A 21,806-nucleotide genomic window follows, 5' to 3' on the forward strand; every position below is an offset into this window, starting at 1 on the left:
TGGATTCCAGCTGCTGTTGGACTGAAAATTACTATCATTTGTTCAAGAAAATAGCTTCAGATGCAGCCGTTTCTGAAGGGGATATTGGATAAATTGAAATGGTTATAAAAGAGACTAGCGTAGCCAGGCTCTGCGCTGCCTGGTTCTGTGTGCAGTTATTATCTCTGGGAAGCAAAGTAGTGTGGATGAGGAGGTAGTAAGCGGCGAAAGCTCCCAGCCCCGGCGAACACGGGCTGCTCGGGGGGCAGGAGTTTCAGCTCCGCTTGGCTCTGTCCTTTGAAAGGTTAATGCTCTGGCCCACTTCAAACCTGTCGGCCCTATCAACTCCATCTGCCAATTAAATGGAGGGCCTGGGGCTTTGTCTGGAGCTTTGTCTGGGGTCCCTCGCCCTTCAAAATGTTTAGTAAGAGAAATGGCATCTGCCCTGTGGAGAGCTGTGTTCACAATCCACTCATGCCCTGAGTGCGCTGCCGTGGGGGTGCCAGGGACATAAAGTGGATTTCATTTGCAGATGTGATGCAGTGATCTCATATAACTGCATTCAGAATGGATCAGCGTGTTATTGCCTCCCACTAGCCAAATAATTGGGAATCTGAGACAGAAATCTTCATTATTACAGACATGCCTTGCTTTTTTTTTTCTCCTCCCCTCGTGTTCATTAAAGAATATCAGGAGCATATTAATCTTTGCAGAAATGCTTACCCTGAGTCAGCTGGCAGGGATCAGTTACCACAGAGCCATTGACTGAACACAGTGCGCCATCCTGAGGGATCAGAGTCACAGTCCCAGCACGGTTCTCCAGCACACAATGTTCACCAAGGAGCCCAGGCCCGTGAAGCACTACAACACAATTAAATATGAAAGCGTAAAAAGAAATACTGCTTACTTTCAGTCCAACGGATAACACAGCAGCTGGGAATAGAGTGTAGTGACCTTGACTCACCAATATCCTGACTGCATGATGCTTCGTCACTCCCGATCAGGGTTCTGCCCTCCTACGGCAAAGATTAAAAGGTCGTGATACAATATGCAAGCTGTTTAGCAATTAACAAAAGCACTGGACCTTGGCTGGTAATGATTTGAGACAAATAAAAAGTAATGTGTGAATTATATAAAGTTCAGATTCACTTTCAAATAATACAGGACGATTCCAGTGCTGAGCAGGTCTTCATCAATGCCTATCAGATGGGGTAACTGGCAGTCCAGGACCACTCCACTCCCCTCCTTCCTCAGAGCCACAGCATCCTCCTGTATACACCAGAGAATATACCATGAGGAGTATTCAATAGCCTGTAGCTAGAATGGCACACAATATAAAACAAAAATGCTGACAGACATTTAATGGCAACCAGCAGAAAACTGAATTCTTTATGACTGCTCTTCCTTGCCTGAAGGCCAAGCAGAATAGCAGCGTTCCAACCATGTGTCGCCATGAAGCGGCAGAGTGGCTAACGGCAAGAGAGATGCCATAAATCATTCAGATTATCGTGGCGAGAGTCAAACTGTACATTGTGTTCAGTGGGCGAAGCAGACGCCGTGCCGCCACCTACACACACACACGAGGTGGGCTGTATACCATGCACCATTGCCTTTACTGATACATAGCTATCAACACTGTATGTTACTAATGAAATACTCCTGAGCTTGTAAAGTGTGTCAACTTCAGATAACGGCAACAAACTTCAGGTAGCTTCATGTCATTTACAATGTGTCGGATAAAAGTATTGTATGGAGGTCAAACTGGAGTGAATTCATGTGCCTTACTGGCTCATGTGAAGTGGACGCTTAAACATAGAGCACTTCTTTTCCATAAGTATTACTTATTGAGGACTATGAATAACTGCAGTAAGATCGGTCATTGTAAGACTATTTCATAGGGGCATTTTACATTTTTCCCTGGCCCATAAAACATGGCATGTGTTTGCATAAATGCCAAATCTCAGAAGCAAATGATGAAAAACAATTCAACGTCCATATTTCACATAGGCTATTGATTAATACTGCATTACAGCAACACAGAAAGCAACACTGCAGTTGCATCACAACTCAAAAGTCAGACAGAAATTAATCCATTCTGCTTGTCCAGAAATCCCTGATAAATATGCATTTCATGGTGTTACAGCACCTCTTCACAGAAACACGATAAGAAGTCGAGAAATTGATTTAATCCTTGAAAGCCATTTCTAAAGCACAGGACAGCCACACTTAAACCTCTGATCTGCTCCACACACCGCTTCACTGCCTCCAACTATTGTTGCTGGGGAAATTCAAAAGCATGAGTCACACCACCTTACAGCATGTGTGCCTGTCAGGGGGTGATATTCATTTAACTTTGTATAAAATGTCATTTTGTATTATTTCATTTCTAACTTGTGAGTTAAGCTTTAGAAAAGGCCAGACAGGCTGCAGACAGAATGAGTTCGTTGAGCAGTTAATTTGCCAATTATTCAAGAAGAAATGAAATACTTAGCCTTAGATGACCTGCTGGGTTCAAAAGACACACTGAATTAAGCCATAAAGGGAAACTTAACACTCTAGGCAAAGTGTTCAAGGCCGCTAACCTTTTCCTCCCAGGGCAATGGCTGTGGTTCAATAACCCAGAGTCTACCCAAGCATGAGTGGCCCTATCAGTATTCTTCTGTTAAGCTGGTGGACTAATGCCTCACATTGCCATGGATTATCATAAGTACCTCCCCAAGAGGCAGAGCAGAAAATCTCACATATGGAGGATTCAGAGGCAACACTCTGCATAAACTAGTTCCCCTCTCTTTCAACCTCCTCCTACTCTCTCTTATATAGATTGGACCGCGAAGTGAGAGACGTGTCCACCACCGGCACCACCTCGCTCATTGGCAGCTGTGAGATGGGAGAAATCCTTTTTTCTAATGAAGAAGGAGAGGCATCGACCCCAGCCCCTGTACTTAATTAAAAGGGATTCTTCACAGACTTCATTAGGAGGTGAGGAGCAGCCTGGCAGATTAATGCACTGTGTCACTTTCGTCAGACAACAGGAGCAGAGGAGATCCTCTTATTTTCTCCCGACACTCGCACGCACAAAACAGAGAAAGTTGCTCCTCACCACGCCCAGTCAGTCAGTCTGCGTGCGTGTGCTGTGAGGACAAAAAAAAGTCTGCTTTCAGATTGAGGCAGCTGGTGAACATACTGTAATTAACTGTGGCCTGGACCAGCAGCCAGGCTCGGGCAGCATTTAGGCTTCCATTAAAAGCCATCATCTGTGGTTGGGCAGAATTTTTAATGGATTTTTCGCAGCACTTTGACAGTTCAGGTTCCCGACTTGGTTAATATGCATTTCAAAACACTTCCATACTAGGCCAACCAATCCTTCTTTCCTGACTGCCCATCAGCCTTGTCAAGTGGAGCAACTTGCCAACAGAACAGATAAGCAGGTACTGAATCCAAGCCAGAGAAAAAACGCATTTCAATTGCTCGGTTACATTAAAAAGGTTAATTTCCTTGAAAGAGCTGCATTTATATCCTAGATTACTGCTCTTTCTAAAAGTTCAAATGAATAACACATGAAGGGAAAGGCAATGGACAGTTTTATTAAATGGCATGAAGCCTTTTGTTTGATTGGTTATATTCCGCTACGGTTACTGACAGAAATGAATTGGCATCTTATTAACAGTTGTTTCTGTTCCTTACCCACCTCTTTGCTTTTGCGTGTGTGCTATATGTGAAAGCAGAATCTTAACCAGAGAGTTGTTGTTCTTGTTGTAATATAAATGTTGTGCAAAAAGCTTTATAAGCACTCTGGCTATATGCATAGATTTTAGAGGGGGGGGGGGGGGGGACAGGGGTGCACTAACCTATGGTGAAAAATGACATTTTCACCATAGGTTAGTGCAGAAAAGGCATAAATTAGTGCAAAAATATACCAGAATGCAAGAAAGTGTTTGTTGTTCAAAATTTCTTGGCTGAGGACCCCACACGTTCTTTGTGGCAGTGATTCCCAACTGCTGCAGCTTTCTCTTCAGTCATTTGTTCAAGGTCCACACAGTTCAATGTACTCAGTGTCAAATTGTGTTTAGCCATGTCATTGAGCTAGTTTGCTGTCTCTGTCATATAGCTTTCCGTCAGTCACTCACTCTACAGCAGGGAACGGCACTTCAAAATAAAAGCTGTGTGCTGGAAATTCATTGTACTTCAAAATAAAGTGTGTTTTTTACAAACTTGGCATGTTCACAAGTCATTCAGATTGGACCTGGGACCCACCAGTTGCGAACCACTGCTTTATGGTACACCATCCATACATATATCCAGAACTATGCTGCCTGTCTGCTCACCAATTCCCATGATCACATCACCAGAACCTCCACTGGCTCCCTGTCCCACACCGCCTCCAACTCAAAGTCCTTCTCACTCAAAGCCTCCATAACCACGCCCCCTCCTGCCTCACCAACCTGCTCCACGGCCACACTCCTTCCCATAGCCTCCGCTCCTCTGATGCCAACCTCCTGACCCCACCACTCAGGACCAAGCACCGGACCTGGGCGACAGAGACTTTTCCATAGCTGCCCCCTCCCCCTGGAACTCTCTCCCCAATACATTCGAGACTCTGCTGACCTCTCCGAATTACTCATCGAAACTCATCTTCTAAAAACGGCTTTTAACGTATGAATTATGTGTGTATTTTACTGTATTCTAATGTAAAGTGTCTTGGAGTACCATGAAAAACGCTCTATGAATAAAATGTACTCATTATTATTATTCATGTCCCTGCCAATGTTGAAACAAAACCTACACCCTTAATGCTAGACATCAGCATGTCGTCATGCATGCAGCTTGTGGTTAAAAACTATAGAGGAATTCAACTTGGTGAAAGCACTTCTGGGCTCCTGATCGGTTGACAAACTTGCTTTGTGTTCCTCTGCAACTCACATCAGGTAATGGCTAAAATTTCAACATCTATTGTACATAAGTCTTATTACTGTATAAGTAATAAGACTTAGGACCTGTACTGTATCGTTCATTTGTTGAAAGAATGTGAAATGTTATTTGTGCAGCTGATTGCAGGGCCCCAGCAGGAGATTTGTTGGCATGAATGACACCTATGAAACATGTGCTCGCCATGTGTGTTTCAAACATGGCCGGATAATAACCAATTCTTCTGAATTAAATTAGGAAAAGAAAGTCAATCTAGTTTGGGGCCGAGTTTTACTGGCATGTGAAGAATCAAAGGCAAGCTGCTGATAAGAATATGTAAAGGTCATGAAATGCTATAATGACATACTATGATGTATAACTGCTGACAGTACGAGCTAAATTGACATTAAACAGAGCCAGCAGGCTCGCAGCATTCAAGGCTTAAGTTGTGTCTTTGTGCTGATTGCAGCATGTTTGGGAAATACAAAGACCACTGGGATCAAAGAAACACTGTGGTTCATTTTATCTTACTGAAATGGAGGTTCCTCCCACCGCTGTGTTACAAGGGGACCTGAGAGGCTGGCTGGGGAGCAGAACTCCACAAGTGAAGTACACCTACTCACAAATCTGTGCGTGGTTGTGTGTGTGCATGTGTGTGTGTGTGCGCATATACATATACCCCTGAAGTAGAACAACATTTCTCTTTACCCTCTTCCTGCCTTTTTTGTTCTCTCAATCTGTTGCCGTCTCTGTCTGGTAAGAGGCTGCTGTGGAATCCATCTCATATTAATTACTTTCTCTTTCCCACATGCCCTGTAACCAATCTGGGAAGCTGACGATGAATAACTTTGCATTCTAAATCTGCTTTGAATACAGAATTCAAAATTCTGTTTACACCGCTCTTGGTCAACTCGTCTCCTTACGGCCCAAGCAGAAATGTTAATCTAGCTCTCAGCAACGGCATCATCTGAATTAAAACACAAAATATATGAGACTTGAGGAGTTGGAGAAGACTGCTAGTAATTTAAAAAAACATGTACAAGAGATCGGGAACATCCACTATGTATAACGCCATACACTCAAGGTTGGACTATATCAGAACCATTCTGTTTAAAAACATGTTGAAGGCCATTCGATAAAAAAGGAGAAAGAAAAATCTACTTTAAATAAATTCCACAGATGTGATTAAGCTTTTGTTTGCAAAGAACGTGTGCTGAATTTTCAGACGGCCAACTTCAAACTGGGGCTGGATGTGCTTCTCTGTACTGAGCTGAGCAAAGACACCACCTCTAACGTCTGAGCAGAATGCAAATGCACAGGAAGACAAATGTCAAATCCATAAAGTCATTCATCAAACACTTAGAGCTTCGGCAACAACAGTGAGCCTGCCGGTCACCGGTACAGTGGCCTTTTCTCCTAGGTGTCACATTGCATCATGCATCATAACAGGTGCTCCGACATGAATGGGCCCAGCTGAAAACAAGGCATATTTTTCAGCTCTGCCGGTATAGATGGACGATGTTGCCTCCGAGCATAAAGCCATCACTGCTTGACCATGCAAACAGATTTACAACACTGTAACTTTAATTAATATGCCGGATAGTCAGAGACGAAAGTGCCATATGTCAATAATCAAGACCTCTTAATTAGGAGCGGTGACAGCTGCTAATGAGTTCCAATACACTGTCATGAATAAAAGGGCTGTCGAGCCACTAAATGTCACCTGCTAACCACTGTACAGATTCGGAATGTTAATTATCCAACACACATATAGCCAACATTCATAAGTAGGGTATTCAAAAATTACACAATGTCTTCTTAAATGTGCAGCTTGACTCTGGTGCAGGATCTACAAGCCAGGAACACACAAATCTTTTATAGGCCAGATCAACATAACAGTTCAAAATCTGCTAAAGAGAATGTACTGCTAAGCATGTACGATGTACACAGGAAGTCATTGCATACTTTTCATGACTGGCACGCTTCGCAGTTCAATGCATAATGCAACAGGCTGCTTGGCTGAGTACGATGAGTCCCAAACAGATGACATTTGGTGTTATTTGGGAGGTTGGGCACAAATTCAACAGAGGAAAAAGTGTTCAGTGTAAACTCTCGGGTTGGCATACTGCGGCATTTTTTTTGTTGCAGCTTGGGGTCTTGTAAGAGGATGCTGCTGCCACCCTGTCCCAGCCTCAGAGAAACCATATTGGGTAGAGGGAGAAGGCTGCTCTGTTTCTTTTCTGTCAAACTCCACAAACACTGTCACACACACTTACTTCACGATCATTACAAGAGCCCAGCTTTTGGATGCCATTTAAACCTAAATAGATGGAAAATTAAATTTAAATGTCAGGTTGACTCTACTCTCATTACCCTTTCCACTCCATGAAGTGGCTGTGGGCTGTTCACAAGACTTGCAGTGACACCACCTGGCAGGATGTCTTTACTGCATGCAGCAGCATCTGTCAAAACTGCTGCTGAGAGCCTGCCGCTTTGTTGATGGTTAGTATTAAAATTAATAGAGCAAACCTTCACACTCTATGCACTCTTCTGTTTTACTTACATATATCCTTCTGTGCCAGGCTTCAAATGGCATCATTTTTACATTATTCCTCACAAAATAATACATTCAATTTTGGACTTGAAAATGAAATACAAATTGGTTTTGTCACATTACTAAATTGAAAATGGGGGTTTACAAAACAAGGCAAGCAACAAAAACATAAGTAACAAGTGCACCTAACAAACTGTTGTCTGTCTGGAAACAACAAAGCGCCAAAGAATAGCACTGTGAATATGGGTATCTCACATTTTACTCTGAAATGTTTACCCAGCTCTGTACTAAAGAAAATGCCTCGATGTCAAACTACAGAGTTTTGCTGCGAGTCTTTGGTTGTCTTTATAGTCCTATCAGATTAAATGAAAGCGCTACACCAAACTGGATCACAGAAATAAGGCAATTCATCAAGCCATTCTCCCCAGTTACTCCCTTGTTATCCTCCAGCTCATGTCCAAGAATCAAACACACAGTACCGGGCTTTTGTGAATCAAACTAACAGAAGTTAAATTGGCCCCAGGATGTCGGCACAAAGCTCACTTGGCCTCTTTAGCTGTGAGTTGAAAGAATAGTTTATTTAAACAAATGGGTGACTCTAACTCCTTTCGCTTGGGGCTAACAGTATCGTGGAGGTGGCTGGATGATCTGGTGGGTTTAGTCACACATGTAAGGGACGCAGAAAAACTAAGGAAGACATCACATTTTTTTTTTTTTTTTTAAAAATGTGTGGTTGAATTTTGGATGTTAAAACAAAAACAATCACAGCTTGCAATGGTGTAGTCTTTGTGGAAGGCAATGTCTGGTTTTCCTACATTTAAAGACAATTTAATATATGAATTGTACATTGCTGTACCTGCAAAATACTTTGAGTCTCGCCCCATTTCCTGGTCCATTCCTTGGTCAGTGCTTGGACCTGAGGGGGAATAGCAGGTGTATTGTTTACACAGGAGCCCATCAAACCTCCCCCCGCTTTCCATTTGGCAGAGGATGACTCACCCTTGCTTCATTCTGATGCAGCTCCTCCTCTACCTTCACGGAGGAAGATGGCTCCCCATGGGAAACCTGGAGTAGTAGTAAAAAGACAGGCCAACCTACAGTGTAACCTTTGAATAAAAGACTGTCAACATACATATTGTAGTATGCTTGATGGTTTTTTATGTGAGTTTGAACACACACAGCACCTGATTGGCTTCTTCCAGCAGTCCTCTGAGCCTGGCAACCTCTGCCTGCAGTTCTCTGATCACCTTCACGCTGCCATCTTCGTTCACTGTGGGAGAGTTCACTATGTTCTTAGCCCGGCTGGCGTAGCGCAACGTGCTCAGGGTCTCCGCATAGTTCACATCAGCAGGAGAGATGGCTGCCGTGAGAGGCCCCCGGGGTGGGAAGCGCACAGGTGGATGAGCAATGGTGAGATAGAACGTGAAAAACAAAAAAAGGACTATGTGGTTAACATTATTTTTATCACTTATCTCACCATAGGCAAGAATAAAGACAGGGGGACGTGCACTTTTGGGAAACAGCCTGAAATGTGCTGGTGTCAGCTGATTTACAGAACATACTTGCTATCATAGTGGTCACAGAGTTTCCACCAAGGCTGTCTTTCAGTAGCCATGTCAGCACAGAGTCTCTGTAAGGAATGAAGAGCTGTTTCTTCTTTTTCGTCGACAGTCCTCCCACGCTGAGGTCAGCTGGGGGGGTCACACAGAGAGAAAACACTGACTCAATAAAAAACTGCAGTTCCAGTAAAATTTGTAATATTTTAACCTAAAGCTCTATAGATCCATTTTCGTGGTTGTGGTGGTGGTGGTGGTGAGGGGGGTGGAAGGGTCAGTATTAATCCTTAAAAAGTGTGACTAGTTTGCACTTAATAAAAATTTAATATAAACCTGGCCAGCTAACCTTGGCCAGTTTTCAATTACGTAGGTACAGAGCTCCAATTATATGGAACAGCTTTTGTGCTCAACTTCGCAGTCACTTCTCATTTTTGTTGTTTAAAAAAGCTCTTAAGCAACTCCTCTTGATGTAGTACAGTACTATGTAAATGAGTTATGATATAGTGTATGTCAACAGTGCAAATGTTACTGAAATTTCTGTTTTTTTAATCTCCAGTTTTTCTTGTATGGAAATTGTTTGGAGTTTTTTTTCCCTCCACCTCTGTATTTTTTTCGTATCTCTAATATTACTTGTTTGGCAATTTTTAAAAAATTTTTTTTTTAGATATTTAAAAATATATTCATGTCTGTTTGTAAATTGTGGTAGGCAAAAATAGCCATCTTTAATTTCAGTGTTAAGTGGGGTCCTTTTACAAGCCCTCAGGTTTTCTTCCTCCCACCTGTTTATTTTCTTTTGTTCTTGTATTCTTTTTTCTCTCTCTCCCTTTTCTTTCATTTTATCATAAGCTCAAATCGAGGTGTGAGAAGTGGAGGGGCGTACGTGACATTTGGGGCAAAAATGAGTTTTTATATATATATATATATATCAAATGAAAGTTCCTAATGAGCTCTTTCTACTGCCAAAGGGGTACTTGTGAAATCTTAACCAATCAAGAGTTCTTAATCAAAAACCAAAGGACATAGCACTAAAGAGAAAAAGAAAGAAGCTAAATTATTTGGGGCCAAAAAGGGTGTACGTGCACTTTCTCATTAAAAAAAATAATTTAATATATGTCAAAATACTATTCATTAAATATTGTCATCCATATGTTTATGATGTTTTAATACTGAAGAGTAAATTCAATAAAGTTGGGGAAAAGTAGGGTCATTTTTGGCTTTGGCTGTCCTGTTAAGATGGTTAAATGTCACTTATGCCCTTCTCATTCTTACCCCTCGAACAACAGCGGTTAAATTCCAGCTACAATTTTAACAAGACAATATTTTCCTCCAAATAGTGAAAAGAACTATTTGAAATGAAACCAAACATAAAATTCTACTAGTCCATACCCATTGATAGCTTTGTCACCTTCTACCTATGCATATCCTCAATGACTATGTGCAGTTTCACATAGATTGACCACGTCAGTGAGTAGAAAAACGTGGAACAGACAGAATGACTGACTGACAAAATTTCCGTGATTATGTACAGCATACCATACCATGACTTAGTCATACCAATAATTAGAAAACAAACAAACATTCGGCCACAGGGGGAACCACAGCGATGGCGGTTAGGCCTAGATAAGAAATTAGCTCTCTAGCGCCCCCATTTTGTTTGATGGGGTCAATAATGGAGGGGTCCTCTCAGATTATGTGTGGTCATATGCCTACAAAGTTGCGTGGTGATCGGTGAAACCCTTGAGATGTTATACACCTTTATGTGATGAACCACGCCCTCCGCAATATTCATTGCCTTACAGAAGCTCAGTTTTAGTAAGTTTTCCAACTTTTGCCAAGAGGGAACTTTAGATATTGGTCCCTAGATTGTGTTCACCGAGTTTCATGCAGATCGGTCAAACTTCCTAGGAAGAGATTGATTTTAAGTGTTTTTCAAAAAATTCAAAATGGCGGAAAATCTATATAACCGGAAGTTATGGGTTCTTGAGGCAAATTTGTTCCTCATGAGGAGAGGCATCTCTGTGCAAAGTTTCATGTCTCTACGACATACGGGGCATGAGATATGCCCATTCAAAGTTTGCAATTTCAATCGGTTGCTATAGTGCCCTGCTTTGGCCAATTGATTCATTCGCATCCTCCCATGACCCTCTACCACTGTACCAAATTTCATATGGATTGACCAAGTCAGTGAGGAGAAAAACGTGGAACAGAGACACAGACAGACAGAGTTTTCGTCGTTATATAGTAAGATAATAAAAATGTAAGAAAAGTAACCCCCACACTGCGTTTTGTTTTGAAAACTTACAGCCCTAGCACAGAATACAGTCATTTATCAATATCTGTTACTGAGCTGACCTGCTCAATACTAGATAAAGATGTGGCATCATGGTGTGTAAGTCAAACTGTAACTGCCATTTACCCAAAGCTGAGATTACACTGCCCAGGGTGGCGAGGGATTTGTTGATGTTGGCGCCTTCCTTCAGCCTGGTGCCTGTGGCCCGTGTGGCATCGGCTCTCTCGCTGCCTGCCAGGTCCACCAGGTGGATCTTACTCAGCGTCTCACGTGGCAGCTCTGCGTCAAAATGCGCCTGTGGCATGAGAAAAAAATCACTGAGCAATCTCCGTCTAGTTCAAAAGAGGCAACATCACAGAGGAATACTGATGGGCGGGCATTACGACAAAAGTGCTACTTAAGATCTAAAAAATAAAAAGGCCTTTGAAGACTGAAAAAAAACAACCTAAAAACATAGAAAATGATCATTACATAAAACGGATAAACAAGGCTAATTACAGCTCTTGAGGGATGGCCTTTACTAACACCAAAACAGTTTGCAAGGAAACTTAAGAAAAAATGTTAACTCCAATTCAAACTGCCAATGTGAGACATGGCAGCGAGGACGCGCTTAAGCACTGCAGCTCACCTGGGTGAAGCTGATGGTGAAGATGGCGTGAGAGCGGCTGCTGAGGTCATTCATGCCTGTGCTGGCTGTGGTGCGGTTGGCATTGCCGAGAATGATCAGGTCCTCCATGTCGCTGTGGTTGTGTGCCAAGTGCTTGGACAGATCTACACACAAGTTGTGGTCTGTATTACATTTTATGCATTTCACACAAGCTGAGAGAGGCACGGGATGGAGAATAAAGCCCTGTCTTACTCTCTACGTAGGGCCCATCCCTGGGGTGCTCTCTCACTCTCAAGCCTCCATCTGCGGGTGCAGTTTTCCTCTTGAGAAGGTCCTGCACACGTTCATTGTAGATCTCCAAATAGCTGGGGCCCAGACAGAAACACAAATGCAAAATTTGGTCTGAGATTACACACAAAGCCACATGATTAATGAAGGGTTTCAGTGTTGATATGTGAGTGGCACAGCACCAAATGAGAACAAAACAAGTTGCTATACTCACCGTCTACTATGAAAAGAAATGCACAGGAGATTTAAAGCCAAATTATTGTGCATATTGAGCATGCATTGCTCTGCTTGCATTGGCAATGAATAAACAAATACATGCAAAGTAGGTTTCGGCAGAGTACTTCAAATCAATAACTGGGTGTGTGCAAGAAGCAAAAGGACTAGTCTGAGTGGCTGATTCAAAAACAATGCAAGGCATGGAGCAATTAGGCTTTACGGGAGCGTGACAGTGATGAAAATGGTAGAGACCATATCATGTGGATGGAGCCATTCAGGTTGTTTTTCTGGCACAGAGTTGAGAAGTCAGACGGGTTACAATATTAGATGGTTTCTAAATGACTTGAAGCGTAGCTGCTATTACTACTATAACAGCACAGGAAGGATTATAAGGCCAGTTACATACTGTGTGATTCAAACTATGAATACAAAACATATGATGTTTTACAGCTATCTGCACAAGAGAAACCAACAACAATCAGAGGTTTCATTTATGGGCAAGTGAAACTATGACCATAGGAATTGACAGAAAAAAACTGACAAGTGGTAGATGCCATGCCAGGAATCTCACACATGTCCTATCCCAATATTCCTATAAGTTTAATTTCTTTAATGGCTCATAATCCTTATTTAATCATGCACTTTATCAAATTTGTTCAGAATTTGGAGCCCCATGAAGTCGTGATTGGTGAACTACTACATGAAGCCTTACACTGCTATTGTACGGTCACTAAATCTATGATATGTGTATCAGGGATATCAAAGCATTTTTAATAATTACCATATCTTGAACCAAACATTTGAAACACATCTGTGTTTTTCATGTTGTCTGCAAGAAAACGGTGACGGTGATACTTCAACATCACTGACAATCACACTTTATGGAAAATGTATTTGGAAGACAACGTGTAACTCACACCTCTGCTGGGTATATACCAAAAAAAACAAAAAAAAAAAACAGTACAAAAGGTGTAATCTGTCAGAAGCCATCCCGTGGTCATTTTCAAGCTATTCAACATTTCTAAAATAAAGCCAAGCCAGTCACATCACATCCAATTCTGGAGTTGAATTAAACCCAAATAATGTGCCAGCAGCACACATGATACCAAATGGCTAAATAATAGTTTCACAGTATCTTGATGGGCTTCAAACCCTCAATTTTATCTCCAAACATAATCATTTAGGAGCAGAGCTGGGACATGTAATCATGAAACAATTGTGCTGAGACTGGATATCACCTAGGATCTTGATTATAGTAATAAACCTTAATGTTGTCTTTTTCTGATTTTAAATGACTTCATTACGGTGAAGTCACGCAATTTTCTGAAGTTACATGACCATTTTAGCTCGGTGAAATGAACAATGAAGGCCTTTATCTGCACGACCATCATATCTAAACTGAGACCATACTGCTGAAAAATACAAGAAAGAACATCAAAAAACAGGAAACAACTCAATAACTGAGATGGCGTTGTTTATGTCATGCTTCGTCATAAGTGTGACTGGAGGCCTAGTCACTGTCAGCTGGAAGTAGATAGCTGCAAACAGTGCGTTTGTTTTTCCCGTGTGCATCATGACACCTGTGGTTACACTCATGAAATGTGCTGCAGCTCTGAGGAGTTTTGAAATAATGACAATCAGGCATGAACTTGTTTCTGCGTATTTTTGCACCATAGTTTTTTGACTGTTTTCACCTTTGCATCAGGGGTATAAGAGACAAACTGAGGCCTTACTGTTACATTGAAATGACAGAAATCAGTCTATTTGAAGTCTTGATCCCAGCATGGATTCTTTGTAGGCTGGTCATATACATGCTCTCTCTTTTTTTTTTTTTAAACACACTTTCCTCAGTGAGTAAAATGGTCTTAGTGGTGCTGAAAAAAGGCTTGCAATTGTAGGCTTTCTTAGTATTAGATCAGAAAACAACTCAAAGAGGAGCATCATCCCAACATAAGCGACAGTAGCTTTGGATTTAATGCTGTTACCATTTGCCACACACCAATTTTTCCTTTCCAACTCTATATAAGTACCAAAAAAAAATTGGTCTGTCCACCGCCTCTGCTAATTTCTAAAATTCTCATAAGCAAAATATTGTCCTGGAATCTTTTAAATTTTTATAAGTTTACTGATTGATTGAAGATAAAAAGAAGAGTTACTACAGCACATATATGAAGGTCCCTTACCTGACCTCTGTGCGGAATGACACGGCATCACTCATGCTTCTACGAGATATCTCGCAGAACAGGCCTTCACAGATCCGTGGGATTAACCCTTTATCTTCCTGGCAAATTAAAAAGGTAGAAAATGTCACGTTTAGAACTTTTCAGAGCTCAAAAAGATAATGTTATACATAGTGTTACTTTTACATGACAATATCATCTTTGCTCCTATTATGTTCTCTTAATTTGGGTGTCAATGCTATGCCGTGACCACAAGTCAGCACATGCAAAGACTGCTGAACAACACAAACAACAGCTCATCTGATATGGAGTTACTGAAGCATAAAAGCAATTCCACTCCGAGCTGCATGCCCTCTTGTTTTAATTACAAAGTAACAGATAGTAAGCATTAAGAGCCATATATAATTATCTGGAATGTTGACAGCAGCTTTGCTGATGACCTTGCACAAGTCTCCTGGTAGACAAGCAGAAAGCTTGCTGGTAATGTGAAATTTCCATTGCTGCGCAAGGTGAGGAGAGAAAAGCTGTGGGTTGCTGGCCTCATCACATTTGCTGATTAGTGGGGGGAAACATGGAGATAAATGGGAAAGACAGGGAGGGATGTGTGATGAGGCTGCCATCAGTCAGTTTCTAATGTGGTGAGGAGTCGCTGCTCTGTGCACACTTGGTTAGGACTGCTGGGGTATTCTGCACTGTAAGCTTTACAGTGCTGTGAATATTGTGACATCCTGGGTGTCCGTGATGACTGAGGGGCTTATTTACAGGGCCTGTTTGAGATGCAAGTTGGAAACGACCCACAGATGTTTATAGGATAGCTACCTCTCAAGATAAATTAAAAATGGTCCTTTAACCTGAGTGAGGGTGCTGAGACAGCTGATAGAGAGCCTTACTGTATGACCCATCATGGTGTAAGATTTTCCTGAGCCTGTCTGGCCATAGGCAAACACACAGGCATTGTAACCCTCAAACGCAGCTTTCAGGACATCAGACCCCAGGTCATGAAAAATCTGAAGCAGCAGAGAAAAAATTAGTTAAAATATCAGGTCATTGTCCCACACTACAAAAAAATAATGCAAAATGTTAAAACAGATAGTAGGGGAGAATTGGGTTTATTGTCACATTCTATTTTAATTTTTATTTCCTCAAAAACTGTATCCTAAATAGATTTTCAATGTATAATGGCAGCTTACAATGTTAGGTAGGAACACAGTGACTTTACTCTCCTTAAGCTTATTCTGTTTTAAAGATATATGGATGAATATGGATAAATTTAAAAAGTTAAATAGCTGCTCATGCATCAAGAGAACATTAGCAGAAAAAAGCTTTCAAGTTTTTCATCCTTATATAGCATTATGAAGAACAATATCTTCCCTGAAGAGAATATGACAAGCATCCCCATCTGCAGTTTTTTGCTAGCGACCAAAGGTGGATTTATACTTCTGCATCAGCTGTACGCAGAACCTACGACGTAGCCTCGCACGTGGCCTTCACTGTTGTGAGCATTTATACTTGTGCGGTGGTCTATCTGTGTCGCTCTGAAACACAATTTAAACATGGCTTAATAGCAACAAATACAAACACCAGTACACAAATCAGCTTCACTATAACTCACAGTATTCGCAGACAAAGCATTTGTCTTTTGCTGGACACTTTTTGCCCACAAATACAACATGCTAATGTTATTAGCACAAGCCTATGGCATTTTACATTGTGTAAATTATCTTAGCAGCTAGCGGACATTTCCTCTACTCATGTGAAGCCAGGGACTAAGCAACATTTAACAAAGGTAATGTTACAAAATTCAGCTTCATTACAGCTCACAAGGTTCACCAACAAAACAACTGTCTTTTACTAAAGACGTTTTCCAAACAAATATAACATGCTAACGTTATTAGCACAAGCTTATGTCATTTTACATTGTAATAATTAGCCTAGCGATTCTCTGAGATTTCCTCTACCCATATGAAGCCAGAATAAATCACACCCTAGACTTAAAATGTTATTTTGTAGGGGCTTTATTGTCCTCACAATTTATTGTTCCTTATCTGTGAAATTAAAGTAAATAAAACTTGTATTGAGGGAAATGGTTTTCAGTTTACAAAAATAGCGAGGTCTGCGTTGCTGCAAGGTGTAGTTACATTTCTAGGGAAGTGCACGTTTGGCTATGACGTAGGTTACGGCATCTATTTGACTCAGAAGTATAAATCCTGCTTAAGCCAACAACAACCACATGTTGTAGCCTCACTAAGAAAAAAAACTTCTAGAAATACTTAAATCTAAACTTTAGCTCTCTTTTCACACCAATAATTGATTTATAATGAACTCAATGTGTGTATGCCTAGAAGAGAAACAACAGTGGGAGCTAGTTACACTATGACATAAAAAAACTATAACCTTGTAGGTGACCTCTGACCCCAATTCTGAAAGTTTCAGTGGGCTACCAACATGTTTTAACAGGCCACAACAACAGCCATGTGACAACCAGCCCAGTTCTCCCCTAAACATAAGAATACAGATACCCTCTCCTGGGATGTAAATGTGGGTCTTCCTCTGTCCGTTGAATCATATGATAAGTCATAAGAGAAGGTCTTCCCTTTGCCCTTCAGCTCGTCCCCTCGAACAGGTGAAGGCTACAATTTGAAATACACAGCCCACTCTTAATAAAAACTTAATTAATTTAGTATAATGGCGTTTTGTGTGATAAAATACCTTATAAATAGATGTAGAGTTCCCCTTCATTTGAATTATCACCTTCGATGATAACTGCTTTTCTCTGTGGAGACGTGAACGTGAGTGGCATCAGAGTTGATTCAGAGAGACAATAACAGCAGTCACTCTACCTACCTTTTGTTCAATGGACGGACTCGGACCGCGACTCGCACTGACGCCATTACTGATCAAAATCAGACACAACACATTAAACAGACACTTTTCTCAGCCGGTTTTCTCCTGCTTTGAAAAAGAAGTCCGCCTTTCGCGTGAAGACATCCGCGTGAACATCAAGGCAGCGTAATTTCACACCTAATTATCACACCTGGGGCCTGTTGCTGCCTTTCTCGGTGCACTACACAAACTGGCCACTAGGGTGTAGTAGCCTGCGACTTAATACATTTTTTATATTTGCTCAATCCCTTATATTATTTATTATGTGTTATACTTATTTTGATATATTCAGGGTGTCTGCAGGTTTTTAAATAATCTTGAGTGTGAATTCGCGAGGTCTTAATTGCCATGAACATTTCTATTTAATTTCATTCATCCATTTATTTATTTAAAGTCCATATTTCTGATTTTTCAGATCTTTAATACTACCACTGAATCTAAGTGTGTCTTTTCATTCTATACTTATCTGTGGCAAAATGTAGATTAACCTGACTTACTCTGTTAACTATGTCCCTACATAACACCTACATCTGCACTGGACTGCATACCTTTATACTTACCTGCAATGCTTAAATAAGAAAAAGATGGATTCTCCAGAAATTAGTGTTAAATTTGGATATAATGATCTTGAAAATGCCATAAGCGTCCGATACCTGTAGACACCCTGTTTTTGCACTCAATTTACAGGCAGATGTCTCATTTTCTGTTTATCTAAAAACATAACTTTGTAAATGTATCCACTCACAAATGGAAAGTGACTCAACCAAACTTTACACACTTAACTTTAAATTGTATTTGGAGTTTCTAATCATGTATTGAGATCAACATGTATCTAATGTGTCCACTGTTTGAATATGTCTGTCAATATGCTGCATTTGACACTCACGGAGAAAAACCGACAGCAGGGCTTCAACACATCGCCAAGCAGTTCCGCTTATTGGTCTCGTGGTAAAAGCGATTTTAGGCCGTCTAACGTTGACTAAAATTATCTGAAAAGTTATGTAAGCTTGTAGTCTGTGTTGTTATGTTTGCTAATACCTTTAGTGTTGGGTCTGTTGAAAAAAATGAACAATTAAAGCGGTTATTTTAAGGTCTCACTCGAAATAATATTATTTAGTCAGTGACGTTCAAAACTGTGAAAGCCATGAAAAACCTACAAACCAAACCTTTACACCTGCGAGAATTAACACATTTCTGATTTATTGTTTTGGACATAACAGTCGGAGGAACGGTACTTTAGTCGGGGAAGTTTGTTTTTCGAATATTTCAATGTAGCCTGAACATGGCATTGCTGTCGGTCCACGTTTCCCATGATGCAGTGCGGCCAACACCCGGCGGGGACATTCAAAATCATGGCAGAAGACCCTAATATAATAAAGCTAACATCTAACTCAGAATGCGCGGAACATACGTCCACGATTACCGGCGGAGACACCGGGATAACGAGGCGCCTGTCGTTTCCGTCAGAGCCGAATATGACTTGTAAAGTCCTGTCGTTACAAAATGTTCCCGAAGACTCAAACTCACACCGACCGTCTGCGGAAGTAGCCGAACAGCTCTCACCACGGGCCGTAAACACAAGCGTAAAAGCGAAAAATGAAACGGAATTGAAAGATGCCTCCACTGAAAATCGACTCAACTCAAAACAGCATAGTGTGATTAACACTGAAGACAAGGAAAACATCATTATATCCTCCACAAGCAGCACTCCAGGTTGGTTACCGGTGTGGGTATCCATGTTTTCCAGTGGGGACGTTAAAACACATTTCCTAACTGTTACACATTTCTCAGATCCAGCATGGCAGATGAGTGTGATGTGATAGGTTATAAACATAGTGTCCAGTGTCTTAATTCTGATTATTTGTAGCTTCTCTGTTTTTTAACATGGTAAACTGAATATCTTAAGAGTTTTGGATTATTGTTTTGGTCAAAACAAGACATTTAAAGATGTCATTCTGCACTCTGGGAAACTATAATGGACATGATTTACTATTCTCAAGTTACTTTACAGACATATTTATCTTATTCTGCTAACAAAACATTAATATCAACAAAGCAAATATGATTACACTATCCAGCAGTGTATATATAGTAGATAACATGAGCCCCATCCTAACCAGCTGTATTAAAATGCTGCTTACACTTGAAGGCATCAATAGTTATAATCCAGTATACCCTGATATAATACTGTATTAATCTGCACTTAAAGGGAGACACCACCAAAATTAAGTATACCAATATGTTATTTTCATAGCCAAGGAAAGTTCAATCAATATTAGTGAACATGAGCTACCTTCTTTCAAAGCCAGAAACCAGATATGATAGTTTCAAACTTGTGATGTCAAAGTATAGGGAGCTGCTCCATTGACAATAAAAAATCTTATATTGTAGTGTTCTCAGTTCTGAAACAGAAGATGTACCTATATACTCAGAACATTCCTCTGGGTGCTCTCAGTGTCATCTATTACATTTTTCACCATTGATTGTCTATGGAGCAGCTCCAGACCTCATAACTGTTGATTTGGGAAAGAGAGGTTCACACTTACTAATATTATATAATTACTATGATCTAATACTGTGAGACCGTAGGAATAACATGTACGTAAGGATGCCTGATATTGGATTTTTTGCTGATATCCAATATGCCAATATAAAACAACTTATTTGGCTGATAAGCAATACCAGTATCAATATATCCACTTTTTTACCAGCTAATCTTAGTGATCATTAAGTCTCTTCTGTGGTGGAATTAACATCATATTATGCATGCATACTCTTATCCTGATGGCCCACCAGCAGATGGAGACATGAGATATGCTTTTCAATGTATGTAACATTTATTCATTGTGCAACATTAAAAAACATATTGGCCAATACCGATGATGTACCAATATTATCAGCATTTTGGCTGATTCCGATGACATGCCGATATTATTGTGCTTCTCTACATGTATGAATTCTGAAAAAGGCTGTAGTTTCCATTTAAGCAAACCTTTGAGTGCAGGATTGTTTATTATGCTTAAGTAGAGGATCTGAGTCATTCTTCCACCTCAGCCAGGCAGTAACTTTATGTTAAGTTTAGGGGGAAAATGGGGACAATGGCTGTATTATTATAACACTGGCCCTGCTAGATTTAATTATTTAACTAGCTAAAATTGAGCAAAACAGGCCCATTGCTCATCCTAATGACATTACTGTGGTCTGCATTTGGACAGAAAACACCCAAGACGAGGACACTTCTGGTCAGAGGACTTTGTCGGATTCCAGCGTGACTGCCAGTAAACAACACAGTGACAGAGAGGACAGTGATTCTGAGGTGATGAGAAGAGCGCGGGAGGAAGGCCGTGTGAACGTGGTTTTCCCTGGCACTGTGACTCAGGAAGGCTGCTGCCGCTTCGTCAGCGAGATCCTCAAATGCATTCTCTACCAGAGACAGCAACTGCCCATGACGTACGACCAGCTGGTTTACTCCCAGAAGAAAGAGCAAGCCACGATGCAGGTGAAGAGGAAAATGAAGTGTGCAAGCATAGTGTACAAATGCTCATAAATGACGATTGTGGATTTGAGATGAACTAAAAGTGTTTGCTGAATGTTTTACTTTTCAGGATAAAGACACAGTGAGTCGGAGACCACCGCAGTCTGCAGACATGGACGGGCGCAAGTGTCAACAGACTCTTCAGGAGCTAGAGGAGGTGCTGCAGCAACTGGAGGTGCTTTTTTCCCTTAGCAAGGTGCCCCGTGTGCTGCTGCTGATGGGTGGCTCCCTCGTCCTCCCCAAAGAGTTGTATGAGATCAACATGGAGGATCTGGTATTGGCTGGTGGTGATCAGTGTCTACGGGTGTCCTCATGCTTAAGGCAACTCTTCCGCACTCTTTTTGTGGCTGACCTTTTGTCTGACACCAGACCCGTTCGTTTAATGCCCACCACAGTCATGGCACTGGCTCACAGGGATTGCGGTGTAGGTTGGTTCCGCCCTAAACTGCAATTTAAAGTGCCAACCCGTGTAAAGAATCAAACTATAGCTCTGTCTACTGATCCCAGCACCTGTAAGGAATCAAGGGCACAGGGGTCAGACTGGCAGGATTATGTGTGGTTTCAGGCTCCAATGACTATCAAGGGCTTTGGCAAATGACCCAGACAGTTGGGGAGCACATAATCTGAGCTTGGAGCTCTTTATCTGGAGCATGTATACTACAGTACTATAACATTTTAATGATGGTTAATGTGAATTTTGAACTTGAATTTTGAATTGTCCGTATTTTAATGAATTATGAGTTACATTTTTTTCTACTTGCAATTAAAAGTGTCACTTAAAACAATAGTTGTTTTTTTGACTCGAGCAGTGTA

The 21,806-nt window shown here is 41.0% G+C and overlaps 2 protein-coding genes across 2 annotated transcripts in view; one reads left to right on the forward strand and one right to left on the reverse strand.

Annotated features, from left to right (window-relative positions):
* kif16bb (kinesin family member 16Bb) overlaps positions 1-17,545 on the reverse strand; it is a 32,238-nt gene extending 14,693 nt beyond the window's left edge. The window contains exons 1-15 of the mRNA XM_050071939.1: positions 17,420-17,545; positions 17,285-17,348; positions 17,095-17,205; positions 15,466-15,582; positions 14,579-14,676; positions 12,144-12,256; positions 11,913-12,055; positions 11,411-11,579; positions 9,001-9,129; positions 8,623-8,798; positions 8,438-8,503; positions 8,295-8,354; positions 1,129-1,248; positions 944-995; positions 703-840 (exon numbers count right to left, since the gene is read on the reverse strand). Coding sequence (XP_049927896.1) covers positions 703-840; positions 944-995; positions 1,129-1,248; positions 8,295-8,354; positions 8,438-8,503; positions 8,623-8,798; positions 9,001-9,129; positions 11,411-11,579; positions 11,913-12,055; positions 12,144-12,256; positions 14,579-14,676; positions 15,466-15,582; positions 17,095-17,205; positions 17,285-17,348; positions 17,420-17,466 — 1,603 coding nt within the window. The 5' untranslated portion in view covers positions 17,467-17,545. The remainder of the gene's footprint in view (positions 1-702; positions 841-943; positions 996-1,128; positions 1,249-8,294; positions 8,355-8,437; positions 8,504-8,622; positions 8,799-9,000; positions 9,130-11,410; positions 11,580-11,912; positions 12,056-12,143; positions 12,257-14,578; positions 14,677-15,465; positions 15,583-17,094; positions 17,206-17,284; positions 17,349-17,419) is intronic.
* A 1,229-nt stretch (positions 17,546-18,774) lies between these two features.
* mad2l1bp (MAD2L1 binding protein) lies at positions 18,775-21,778 on the forward strand. Its single transcript, XM_050070497.1, has 3 exons — positions 18,775-19,171; positions 20,674-20,957; positions 21,064-21,778. Exons 1-3 carry the CDS (start codon positions 18,811-18,813, stop codon positions 21,589-21,591), a joined length of 1,173 nt encoding a protein of 390 aa, XP_049926454.1. The 5' UTR covers positions 18,775-18,810; the 3' UTR covers positions 21,592-21,778.
* Positions 21,779-21,806: the final 28 nt, after the last annotated feature.

The sequence above is a fragment of the Epinephelus moara genome, chromosome 19 (genome assembly GCF_006386435.1).
Source record: "Epinephelus moara isolate mb chromosome 19, YSFRI_EMoa_1.0, whole genome shotgun sequence".
Lineage (NCBI taxonomy): Eukaryota > Metazoa > Chordata > Actinopteri > Perciformes > Serranidae > Epinephelus > Epinephelus moara.